Source organism: Glossina fuscipes, unplaced genomic scaffold, assembly GCF_014805625.2.
Source record: "Glossina fuscipes isolate IAEA_lab_2018 unplaced genomic scaffold, Yale_Gfus_2 0, whole genome shotgun sequence".
Taxonomy (NCBI): domain Eukaryota; kingdom Metazoa; phylum Arthropoda; class Insecta; order Diptera; family Glossinidae; genus Glossina; species Glossina fuscipes.
Genome location: NW_023998414.1, coordinates 16944248 through 16958333, shown reverse-complemented (window position 1 = coordinate 16958333; position 14086 = coordinate 16944248). Strand labels below are relative to the sequence as shown.

Genomic DNA, 14086 nt, shown 5'->3' with positions numbered 1-14086 from the left:
TTCTTTTTTGTTTTTTTTTTTTTTTGTGTTTCTTGAGCAGTACCCGTCTGAACGGTCTTATCTAAAGATGAGATTATCATTTCCTTCCCATTCGGAAAGTCCTATCATTGTGCTGCGGAGAGCAGAGCAGAGCTGTGATTTCAACCCTAATTTAAAAAGAAAAATAAAGAAGACAAAAAAAAAAACAAGAGCACACACGAACATATATCATCATTATGTACGATCACTGGTGATGGTGGTGGTGGTGGTGGTAGTGTTTGAGATACGATGCGAGAGCAACAAGCAATATATTGAAAGAAAGTAGGTTATGAGTTTTTTTAGTGGTGGCAAGGACTCACATTTTTTTTCTATTCCATATAGTTTTCCCTTCGTTTGCTTCGTAGGGTCAAGCAACTTGTGTATGAGAGTTTTAGTTATACCGTCAGTCATGCCGTATACAGTGAGAGTAGGACTACTAAGGCAATGTAGAAGAAAATCTATCGTCAGTCCACACAAAGTCTTTATGGGATAAACATACCCCGTAAAGAAAAACCTTATAACTGAAAGCGAAATATCTCCGGGACACTATTAAAGAAAGAAAAAAAAAAAAAAAAAAAAAAAAAAAAAAACTTAACCCTTTAGCGAAATTGATTTATATGATCATTCAGTTTTGATATGTGCTATAAAGAAATTTTAAATCTTTTTATATTTGTGTAATTAAATTAACACACACACACACACACACACACACGATCAAATATTTATGTTTTAAATTGCGATTATCCATATATGTAATGATCAGTGTTCAAGTGCGCAAGTTTTTCCTTAACAATAATAATGTACACAAAAATGCTATCGATCAGTGATGACCATGGATTTCGTTCATTAAGTCGTAAGTTCGATTACTTAATTAACTAATCTAAAAAATTAATAATAATAAAAGCAACATCAAGAACCAATTAAAATAAATAAATATGTGCATTTAATTTGTACTCAGCTTTTCTTCACATGTTTTGTTCCTTTTCTTTTTTTTTTTTTTTTTGTTTTTTTTTTTTTGCTTTTCTTATTTTGTTAGTTTTAATTGTTTCATAGAATATAATAATAAAAAAAAAATTCGTATTGTAGTATTGATAACAAATTTGGTCCGATAAACTTTTACAAGTTACAAGCGTATGCATAAAAGTACAAGTTTTAAGCAACATTTGCATTCGGATAATGTAATATAATATAGTTTCCGATCTTATCAGCATTAATAACGTGTCTATGTGGGTAATTACACACGCAGCTTATCTAAAAGAGTGTCCGGTTATATTTGTGTTATACACTCCACCGAACTGAATTCACCTCGATTCAAGCGCTCCACTGACAAGTCATTTACGTACTCGTAGGTATTTGCATAAAACTTTTGTTGACATTATTTCCATTCTCTATCCATCACTAAACAGCTTATACAAATGCGGGTGGATCTTATCTCTGTTTGACTGTTGTTTTGTATGATGTGGACGAGCGGGCGATTTTAAGCATAAATTGTCATAAGTATTTACGCACTGAGTACACCTGGCAACTTTAACTGAACCCCATGAACATTGTATTGGTTAGGAACAACAACAACAACACATTTTATCTATTGGTCTAGGGGTACCGCTAACAATCTGAATACAATTTCGAAGTTCTCTTGTTTATATCAACAAATGAAGTCAACAAGTTACAGTCGGACGATAACGCCCGGTAATGTTTTCATAATATCTCCATTATATTATAACGTTGCGAGACATACGCGTAGTTGTAGTTTTACAGTGGAGTAAATTTACATAAGCAAAACCAAAAAAAAAAGAAGTAGAAGAAAAAGAAGATGAAAATATATTACAAGTTTTTTATAATAAATTCTTCTAGATCTTGTGATTGCCATACATATGCTATCGATCGATACGAGCGTCCTTGACATTAATGACATAAATGTTAATTGATATCATATCCAGAGAATATGAATAAATAGCGAAGTGAAGTCAAATTAATGATACATTCATCTTCTCCCCTTACGCGAGGAAATCATAAAGAAGTCATTGTAAATTTAAATTAAAAAAAAAAAAAAAAAAAAAAAAAAAGAAAAGAGAAAACCCATCCATCGCATGGCATTGTGTGATATCGTTATTTACTTAAATCATATCCAACGATTCGATTTCGCGGCCTGCCTGTTAGAATAATAGAATCAGCTGAAGGTATTATTGATAGTTAGTGTATGTAGTCATAACAACAATATCTTCTCTCAAAAGTGTGATCCCTTGTTTTAGACAAGAACTGCAATGTGTAAGTATACGCTTTTTAAAAATTAGGAAAACTTTCATTATTCGAAATTATACGTTTTTGGATATTTGACATAACGACACGAATTCACATCAAATCTTTAAAATTCATACGCACGAACACACATGCACACAGATTGACTAGGTGCAGATCGGTCCAATCGATGCTTTAGATATGCTATTATAATTTAAATTCGTTTTCTATCACGAAACTTGTGGTTGCAATGCAATGTTGTTTTGATTGTCCATATGTCCGTTATCCGCTCTCGGGGTAGTAAATTTGCTAATGATGCTTGCATGCTCCGTTCTTAAACGGTATGAAAGCCAGTTCAGCTCATCTTTAAAGAGGAAAATATTACCACATACGTCAAGCACTCGTTATCTATTCATATATCTTTTGGTTAGTTACCATGGCAATCGGAACGACTGTGAACGAAGCAGCTCATAGGTATTCTAAACGAAATGTGACGCGGTTTGCTTCGGAGGTCTCCCAACCTCCGACGGTGGGAACATAGGTTTTTGCCATGAAAGCAGTTAACTTAATGTTGATGACATTAGTGATGGTAACAGTGGGACCTCAACAAATACTTAAAGTCGAAGGACACCACTAAAGCCAGAGTAAACCAAAAACCTAAAAAAACTTTCTTTTTATTTATTTATTTTTTTTATATTTTTTTTTTTTTTTTTTTTTGCGAGTAAGTGAAACAATCTTGTGTGACCTGGAATTTACGTTTCCTTCTTCTCTTCGCAATCCTGATTTGAGAATTTGAAACGATAGTCAGATCAAAAGTAATCAAAAACAATGAATATGTAGAGAGACTTTATGAGTTACTTTCATTGTCTTTGGTCTTCTTACCATCCAAGCTTTTCTTTAGTTATTTCATTGAGAAATGCGTAGCTGCCACACTGTCACACGATTGTATTGTCGTCCTTTTTGAAATACAAATATCAAATTCTCTGGAACAAGTCGCACATGTCTCTCTATCCGCTATTAATATGCTGAAAGTCTTTTGTATTACGATAGACTTGACGTTTTTCGCAATCCGTTAGTTACCTTTGCGTCAATTCGTTCTTTGAAGCGACATTTGATTCGATTTTTCTAAAAAAACATTTACAAACTTTATATAAATAGGTATAAATACTGAATAGTTAGTTATAGGCGAAAAGGAATCGAAAACTTTTCTCGCCGACTTTGTATGAATTTTCTCCACTGTAAAAAATAACAAACATTTATACGCTTGCGGTAAACACCCTCGCAGCTTATCATAAATTTTATGCATATGGAGTGTATTGTGCGTGTGTGTATCTTTATTTGACACAATGAAAGTATTTAAAATAAAGTATCCAAAATAAGTAAATATTTTATTTTAGACTGAAAATATGTGCTCCACAAAACAAAAAGCAAAAAAAAAACAAAAAAAAAAATGAATATAAATAAATAAATAAAAATAAATAAATAAAAAAACGCTTGAGTAGTTAACATGCGACCCGCTTTAACAAATATTTACACAGTCGTTTGCTGGTTTTTTTCTTTTTCTTTTTATTTTTTTATTTTTTGTTTTTTGCTTTTTCCTTGGTTCAGTTTCGTATTTATATCCATTACCATAGAAAGGCAGAGCATACACTTAATTTTATTATTCCTCTGTGTGGTAACAGGGCCAAGTCGGAATTCTCGTAGAAATTGATAGTGAAAGATGTCAAAAAAGTGCCAGGAATTAATATAATAAGAAAATATTGTACATTTAATCATTAAAACCTATCAAAAAGTGCCACATCTCAGAAAATGGGCACTTTAACGGAATCCTAGACCAGGTTTCTATGCTGCTTTTCTTTTACTCTTTTTTTTTTTTTTCTTTGCAAAAAATATACATTTTATCATACACTTGGACGACTAATTACTTAGGGGACGTCCCCACGCGTAACACGGTGATGGTCAGAAAGTGGTGGATGAAAAGTAGAAGATAAGGAGTGGTTTAGCGGCTTAGTGGTTGCGTGCCCAATTGATAAGTGCTACGTCTTCAATGACCGAGGACTTACGTTGAAGTTTAAATTCACCGGGACTCTGTGCCATGTTCGAATTTTCTTTTACGATATTAACGATCACGTTATATGAAAAAAATGGGAAAAAAATTCTAAAGAATCATCTTCAGTGCCATTTATGAAAGCACTTTTGAAACGAATCTTTTCAGATCATTTCTAAAGAGACGTGTTTTCCCACTAAGCCGCTTCGCACAAAGCGCTTGCTTCAGCTGCATATTTTTTTTGCTTTTCTTCCCAAACTAAAGCAAAAAACCAAAGCTTGGCGCTAACGCAAACTCGATATTTTGGTTATTAAAAAAAAAAAAAAAAAAAATGCTTTTCAACATGTTGTACGTAACGTCCAAGATAAAAAATAAAGAAAGAAAGAAAAAAATAAATGCGATTAGCGTCGCCCGGAAAGTTAGTTACGTATCTATCATCACATCACTTAATATGTCTCTGGTCTCGGTTGCGGTTTCTTAGCAGTTTCATCATTCAAACGCTACATAACACTCACTATTGATTCTTTTTGTCCCGTTTCAAGTTAGCTGCGGCTGCTTTTGCAAACTCACTTGTATGCCATTAGCAGTTCAGCTAACTATTGTGCAACTCTGAATTTCAGCTCCAAATTTCGTTCCAGTGAAAGAAAAAAATAAGCTTGCGAAGCTCGATAAAATAATGCACATAAATGAAACTCGGTATTGATGTCACTTGCTATTTTTCAACCGACTTAGTAAGCTTACGGATATTTTCAAACTTTTAGGCCGACATACTTTATTTGTAAGTGGGAGGATGTTTTTGAAATTTCCTATTGTCTTTGCAAGATTGTTGTAGACTCGGTTAAGCATCTATTAAGCGTGGATTTGACTACTCTAGACTCTTCCAGACTTACTTTCAGATTCTTAATTTCTTGTTGTGCTACTAAGCAGCCTAATACTAAATTATAAAATACTTACGATGTTATTGAAAATCTCACTCAGATTCGCTTGGTTGCTTTTACCTCTCCTCTCTCTAACGTCTGTCTATGTACGTGGACGAGCATTGACAAATATTTATTTGCCGAAGCTTGAAAATGAAAGCATAATTTTCATTTGCTTAGGCCGTAGATAAGCATGGAAGCGAGAAGACTGTATGTCTTTTAAAATGAATCTTGGGCGCCGCCAATCATAGTTTCTTTAATTTATTGTCATTCATATATTGAATTTTTGAATACTCTACAGAGACTTTTTATTGCCTTTTCTTTTCTTTTTGTGTTTGTTCTTAAACATAACGTAAGGTTTGCAACGATAATTGCCGTAAAATTAAGTAAAGATACGAATCTCAATTAATTATAAACTTACGAAAGCGGATTTTTTTTTAAAAATCCCTTACTGCTGTTGGGAAAAAGGGCAAGAAATTCGTGTGCTGGTAGCCGGCTTCTTCCGCAATTACTTACCTATAGTATAAAAGAGTGGGTTCAGTATAAAGCAAATTATTTTTTATTTATTGCTTTGATGATATATGTAGAGAGAAGTGCTTCAAATGATGTTTTTCTTTGATGCGTTGATCTGATGAAGATCAAGGAAAGACGGATTAAGTCATTCATTCGTATACGTTCGTATACGAGTCGTTTCGCAATACTTGTTGTGTGGGGATGTGTTTTAATGCTTTAACGCGCATTATGGACAATCACTGTTACTATTATTGGGTTTTCTAATACGTGTTGTTGCACGTTTGTATTAAAGAAAAGAACAGATCCATAACTTTCAACTGTAAAGATAAACAAAGCGAATTTTAATCTTCACAAAAAAGTTCTTGTTTTTGTTCAAGCTATTATTAGCCGTGAATCAAGTAAACTACACTACGGACACAAAAAACAAACGCAAGTCAAACATTAATGTGTTTCAACCATCTACAAGCAACCAATTTGCTTTGCTGCAAGCAATTAATGACGATGAGTAAGTTGACGATGACAAAAACGGAATGCAAATAACACCGAAACCGCCGCCAATATACATTCCAGATGTAATGGACGTAAACGAAGTGATCAATACTATTTATTATTGCTAATGATATTCAGGTTAGGCTTTTGGTTAAGACAGCGCTGACCTTTACAGAAAAGTTGTCAAGTACTTGCATTGCTATAAGACAGATATAGGACAAAAATTCACACAACTCTACATCCACCGCTGCTACTACTACCTCAAGGACGGACTTGAACTGAATTGAGCCGTACTGATACGATTCAGAAAGCATATTTCTTATCAAGCCCGATTTGAATCACAAGCAGGAAATCGGAATAAGATTTTAGTGTATGCTGAAATTTATAAATTAATTTTTTATAGAATAAAGAGACTATTAAGCAAAGTCTCCCCCATTGTTCGCATACTAATTTAAATCGAGTTACAAATGAAGTAAACCGGCGTTTAATTGATTTTAAAAGCGAACAAATATTTTTTCAATAAAAAATTATCTTCAACGTAAAATGGGGCTCATAAGCTGTGCAATGCTCTACAAAATGTTGAAAAAGACCAACAAAAAGAAACGTACCCATAAAAAACAAATCAAATGGCGCATGGAGTAAATCAGATTCTAACAAGACAGACGGGTTTAGATGAAAGAAGAGTTGCAATATTCCTTGACTGTCCGTGCCAAATGGATTTACCCATTAAATATATATCCCTTAAGGAATAGAAAGTGTCCGGGCTAAGGCAAGATATGTGCGAAAGCAATAAGTGATTATTGATTACCTTATTGACTTTGATTTAAAATTTAATTTCGAGACTGCATCGTTACCCAGATCAATGGAAAGGGACTGAAATGATGACTATATTTAAACCTGCTAAACCAGAGGATGGCATCAACTCTTGCAAGCCAATAATTCCTCTATCCACCATATGAAAAATCTTTGGAACATTGCCACTACATTAAATGATAATAGTGTCGAGCATGAACATCAACTTGAGCTTCGTGTCGTGAACAATGTCGCCGAAACGTTAAGGAAGTAACCAATGTGTTAGAAAGTAAACGTTACCATTCTTGAACGTGAAGCAGGCTTTTGATAGCGTTTGACGTGCAGGAGTTCTTTTTAAATTGAAAAACACCTTCACCTGCTCCCTTCTGTCGAGTTTTTCGCTTGTGTTTGCAAAATCACTCCTGTTTTGTTAAAGGAAACAACAAAATGTCTGTAAAATCCACAATGTGGTGCCTTAGGTCCCATGTCCTGTACACTATTTTCACATCAGATTCACTGCTGGCTGAAAACGTTGCTGCCAATACATGTGAGCAAGTTACGCCTTAACTGCACGCAGCAAACGTAAAACCGAAGCTTCGACTCTTATTCAAACACACATTACTAAAGTCTTTATATGGCTGAAGGATTGAAATGTGTGCGGAAAGACTGAAAAATCTACGCATATCACGTTTGCTTTAAAAAAAAAGACGATTGCTTTCCCGTAGCTCTTAACGGCATCCAAATCCTTGAATCGAACCGTATTATAAGTATCTGGAGCCATACATTTAGATAGAGGACTGTTGTGGATAAATCACGAAAAGGCAAAAACAAACGTACTTGGCAATAAAAACCAAACGTCTACGCTGGCCGATTAGTCAAAAATCATAGCAAAATCCGTAAAGGAAATTTCAGTTACAGAAACCAATTTTGAAAAGAAAGCATTTGGGCATACGGCACCGCTACCGATCTAAAACGCTAAGATTAATCACAAAACCTTCCCATTACATATAAACAACAAAAATTATATATTCACGACTTACTTTTGTATTAACACTAAACGTACCATGTGCGGTCAAATAACCGTTTTTAAAATTTTGTTTAAAATTTCTCGCATTCAACGTTATTGTATCATCATGTAGCTTATTGACCTTTCGTAAAATATACATACATCGAAAAGCGGGGAACGAGATTTTATTGTAGCATCAGAAAAATATTTTGTTTACTATCTACTTTACTAAGATGAAGCGGTCATTGACCGCTCATATTAGGTACGTTTAGTGTTAAATACTCGCACAAATCATTTCAATAGACAAGCGAAAAATATATTGCAAGCATCGTACCTCTGACTTAGTAGTTTAGCTGATGCCATCCTCAAGTCGAAGACAAAGCACTTGCACATAAGTGTTCGGACGATTCAAAGATTATTTTAACTTAAGCCTTTTAAGAACCGTGCAATGTTAAAAACAGTTCGTACCGCTCAACGCTTATGCTAAGGGCTGCTATCATTCCCAGGTTACAAGCGGTATACATGCATAAGCCATTTCAAGACATAGGCAAGAGCAGCCAGGCTCATACGACGTAAAGCTTGAAAACATTTAAAGAAAAGCATAATGCTTTCGAAGCGCAAGGCTTACTACAGCAGTTCACGCCAATAAAGAAAAGATTTAACAACTTTTCGTGTCTGCGCACACAAGCGTCGAGCATAGATCTGATTTTTTCTTTTGCATTCACTCTCACTGGGCGGTGCCAGCACTAATGGTTGAAAAAAAAAAACATGAAGCTATTGCACGCCAGTAAATACATATCTTAGGGCAAAATTTTTTTTTTTATTACATATTAGGCGATGTTACCTATACGTGTAGGCGAGATGGTCGTCAAGAAAGGGATTGTCGGCCCGGTTGAAAAAAGATTCGGACATAGAAACATAGTGAACGGTGAGCAAGACAACTGCAACCGCACACATTGCGGTTAAAGAACCATTAGTAACGGTTAGGATCTTTTGCAGTATATAGACAACTCCAAGGACAAATGTGTGAGATCGCTGTGTAAGCCAAACTTGAGATCGAGGAAACAACAAATCGCTTTCATATCAGCGAAACACTTGGCCTGAAAGTAGCTAGAGACAGTAGCAGCTGAGCTGAGCTCTCCGCTGCCCATAATCGAGAATCAAAATCTGTACAACTCGAGTTATGGGAACTCTCGGCCATGCATAGAAATAGTATCCATTAAAATTCGAACACACATTAGTTCAAGTAAATGCACACAAAATCTGACTAGTTTTCGGGAGCTATGGGCGTACCATTGGTCCGTGCGTTGGCGAAACTATTCTTTTTTTTTCCTATTAATTAGATTAAAATACACACAGTTCGCGTGATTGCTTAGATAGTGAAGCGATAAGTGCAAACACGATAATGCTCTCGCGATTTTATGGTTTATCATCTTAATGCAGGATATATGCATTTGATGAATGTGTTACAAACAGACAATTAATATTAGAGTATACATACCGTATTCTTGCCTTTACGCTAAAGAATTTACAAAATGGAGCTTAATATTCACTGGTTACATTTATCCTTCTCTTGGCAAAACTTAATCGTAAATTGGCATAAAAATCGTATCGTATCAAATTGCAGATATTTAAGGCGCCACAAAATAAATCAGCTAACAAACCATTAATATATATATATACACACACACACACACACTCTCGAAAACATATATTATGCGTTCATTTATATAGACACCACCCATATAACATATATATATATATATATATATATATATATATATATATATACGAATATGCGTGAATTCGCACGCGTGAATACATTATAGTGAACTCAGACATAAGTCGCTATGAAATGCAGAAAGAAATCAGAAACTGTGGAACTTTATATTAATATTAATAACTGGCGTGATTTGTAAGTTGTGTGTAGTAGAAGAATATTTTATTAATTCAGTTCAGCTTTGTATTCAAGCTATTAATATGCTAATGCCTAAATGCGTAAAGTATTTATTGTTGTCGTTGTTGTTGTTGTTGTTGTTGTTGTTGTTATTGTTCTTGTTATTCTGTTCAATTTTGTTTTAACAAAACAAAGCAAAACAATAATACGGAAATTCCTACTAATGTTTGAAAAGCCGAATAAGAGCTAAGATAAAGAACTCGCTACAACGGTGGTGATATTACGTTGCAAAATTAGTCCTTGTATACGAATATACAAATATATGTACAGTTGTGTACATACACAGAAATATACACATATGATATGAAAAATTATTGATCACATCTAGAATACTCACTACTTTATTCGTAAATTACTTAGCATAATTTCAATTGTTTGCCAATAACGGTATCCCAAAGAAAGTTGACAACTCATTTAGCGTATGTGCCGAAAGAAAAGCAAATATATTGCAGAAGCATTGTTCGCCCGAATGCTATAAACAACCATAAACGTTAGTGTGAATATATTTTATACATATAATCGGGGAGTATATCGGATAAGTATAAATACCATACACATATGCACATATCTATATATATATATATATATATATACGAGTTAATTCACCTAGTGCGTCATATTGACAGCATCAAATCTCGGATAATTTTCATTGAAAATTGACGCATAACGCTTAAGATGTGCACCATAACGAATGACATTTCTAAACAAATCGCGTTAATAAACAATAATAACGACAATAATAGTAAATAATAATAATAATAATAATAATAATAATAAGAATGAAAAGGGTTAGAAAGGTTTTTGTGATAAGAGACAGAGAGATTGTACGGGTAACTCGGAATTGACAAGTGGCCAGCTGACATTTGACATCAGCTGCGGTTGGCATTTTTATTGCTAAAAGCCATCAATTTTTATCCCAAAATGAAAGAAGAAAAAAAAACCGATGACACAATAACTCCTTCGTTTTTATATATATAATTTCAGAATATAACTCAACATAAAATATTAATACACATAACACTACCTACCTACCTGTCTGTATAAAATAGTGTTGTTTATATTCTCAATACAGTATATACGTATCGTAGGGGAGGTGCCAAATATATTTTTGTGGCAGTTGTCAGTTTTCTTCGTTTGTATAAATGACTGTATGCGTTTCATACGTATACCTGTTATATTACCTGCTTTGTTTAAAATATAACATATTTTATATGCATTTGTGTTTGTGTATGTGTATATGTATATATATATGCATGTGTATGTATGCGTGTGTATGTGTGTGTCCATTTGTCTAAACCAACAACGCAAAAAAATCGACACCCTAAACCAGTAATAACCAATCACACGAGAGACATTTGGTCCCTGAACGCAAAAGGGTAAGCGATTGTATATGAAAGGACAAATATAACTGACCATTCAGCAGATCAAATGGGAGACATTTACATCTGTGCAAGTGTGTCTAGGCATACATGTTCGTACAATATCGTCGTAAAAGTTCCATAAAAATGTCACTGCATTCTCTCAATAACGTTTATTAAGTTATGGTAAACGTGTTTCAATCTGAGTATATTTGTCTCGATGCACGATGCCTTCATATATATTCCAAGATTTTTTCTTATCAATTTTTTTTAAATTACTATAGTAACAAATGCAATTTGTGAAACCTTCTTGATTGATGTCTTAAATAAAATCATTTCTGTCCTTACATTCACAAATTTAACTCACTTCGCACTTAGCTCCAATCCATTTGGAATATGATCGTAATCCGATCAAGTAAATTACTTCAATTGGAAATTTGAAACGAAACCCAAAAGTACCAATACACAGTCGTACACATAATATCGTACCGCTTAACGAGCCCACAGTTAACAAAGTGCTTAAAGTAGCAGCCAAGAGAAAATGCGATAGGCTACGTTTGTCATAGCGTTCGCATCGATTTCTTCTAATAATAATGATAAATAAATTAGGCCCGTATGATATAATATAGTCCGATATCGTACGATGTCGGATGATGAAAAACATTACCGTGAGTCTGATTTAATATATATCAGCGAGATGCAAAAGTAAAAGCACTACTCATAATATGCAGTTATGTGGATTAGAAGTAACACATATTCAATACTTAACTGATTTGCTTACTTGGCTTACTAAAGCTAAAGCTCGTATTGACACGTCACTTAATAAGTTTATAAGATTTTCGTAATTCAAACGCACTAATATATATATATATACTATATAATATTCACTATTGATTCTTTGTCCCTTTTCGAGGTAATCGATGAACATTGTGTCGCACGCATGCCAAAATATGACGATACTTGCTTTTTCGACAAGTGTTTGTATTTCGACAACTTTCAGCGGTTGCTGTGCACTCGGCTGACTGTCAATTTGACAGTGTTACGATGGAGTGCAGTGATGAATTCATGTTTCATCTATTGTCACATATCACGCATTAACAAGTCCTTTTTCACGCGTCTTCGAAAATGATTTTATATATTTATCCGATGGTTTCTGGCGCAACATCCGAACCCGATCGGGCGGACAGAGCGTTCAACATCATCGGTACTTGTACGGCCTTCTTTGAAATAAGCAAACCACCTCTCTATTATTTATCTCGATGATGCAGAGCCCAAAGAACAGTTATGTTAGGCCGGCGCTTTATTTGAACGGTACATTTTCATATTTAAGGGCACAGCTTCATGAGGACAAGAAAAACAGGTTTTCCCATTGTCTTGGAAATTAGAAAAGTAACGTCACTAAAACGATTCTAACTTGTGAACGTCAACGGGTCATCGCAATATCATGAAATTTTGGTACATTTCGTTTGAAGATTGGTACTATCTGAAAACCAGATTGATTCGCATTCGTTACATACAGCGTGAAGCTGAAACGCAAAGCTTAGTCATGGCCATTTTAATTTTAATTAGTTTCCACGGGTCAAATACAATTTTAGCACCATTAACGCGACGCAACATAAGTAAATAGAATGGAAGTTGCAACAATTTAAGATTATTAATATTGACATACGAATAAGAATACTTCAAAAAGTCATATGTAGTAGAATGTGTTATATGTTTTGTGTGTATAAACCAAAAAAAAAAAAACTTATCCGCCTAAAAGGCTTAGGGAATGAAAGTCGTATCGTGCACTCGTAGTGAATAGACCATAAATAACTTTTCTTAGGCATTATTGACATTGAGATTATGCATGTTCGATTCAAAACACCGAAAAAATCAAAGGCGCTACTTTGGCTGGATAAAGTTAATCGGTTGAAAAGAATTTGAATTTCTATAAAACGTTGATCTAATAAGTCGGAAACGTTGAAGCTCCCCGCTGCTAACTTTGCTAATATTTGGCGGACAGCCGGACGGATAACTATGTAGTCTTAATACGCAATCACATATCATTCTTATGTATCTCGGTAATTGAGAGCCCACACGCGCGTTCATGCTGGGCATAGTCGCCAAAGATTATCTGATGGCAGATTTGGTACTTACCGCTTGTCTTCTTCTTTTCGTCTTCTATCTTTTGCTATTATTATTATTATTATTATTACTATTACTATTATCATTATTATTATTATTAATATTCTATTTTTGAATGTAAAAAAATCAAGAATTCAAATACACCATATATCGAATAATACGGAGAGAATTTATCTAAAATGATTAAATGATTAAAATGTGTGAATAAGTGACAAACCTAACTAAGTTAGCGTCAATGTGCATATCATTCTCGCAAATCTTAGTAATTTATTGATTAATTGATTAAACATCTTGTCGATGTTTGTAATTTAATGCCCAATCAATAATGATAGTAACAATAAAAAAATTTACTCGAAAAAAAAAAACACTGAGGGTAGGAAGAAATAGTTGGTTTCTTCCACAAAAAATAAAAAAAAAAAAAAAATAAGAAAAAAATAAAATAATAATCATAATAATAATCATGATAATGCACCACAACTAATAAATAAAAAACAAAATAAAAGAAAAATAAATGTGTGTAATGACGATGTGTATGCACATCGTATATCGTTGGCGGGCTCATCCCAGTCAATCAGGAATTAATGATAAGTCAAATAGATGTTAGTTTTTTTTTTTATTATTTTT

At 33.8% G+C, this 14086-nt stretch overlaps 1 protein-coding gene across 1 annotated transcript in view; it reads left to right on the top strand.

The window, feature by feature from the left end:
- Positions 1-750: 750 nt before the first annotated feature.
- LOC119641037 (B-cell lymphoma/leukemia 11B) overlaps positions 751-14086 on the top strand; it is a 36871-nt gene continuing 23535 nt past the window's right edge. Inside the window, 1 exon segment of the mRNA XM_038039459.1 lies at positions 751-871. Coding sequence (XP_037895387.1) covers positions 817-871 — 55 coding nt within the window. The 5' untranslated portion in view covers positions 751-816.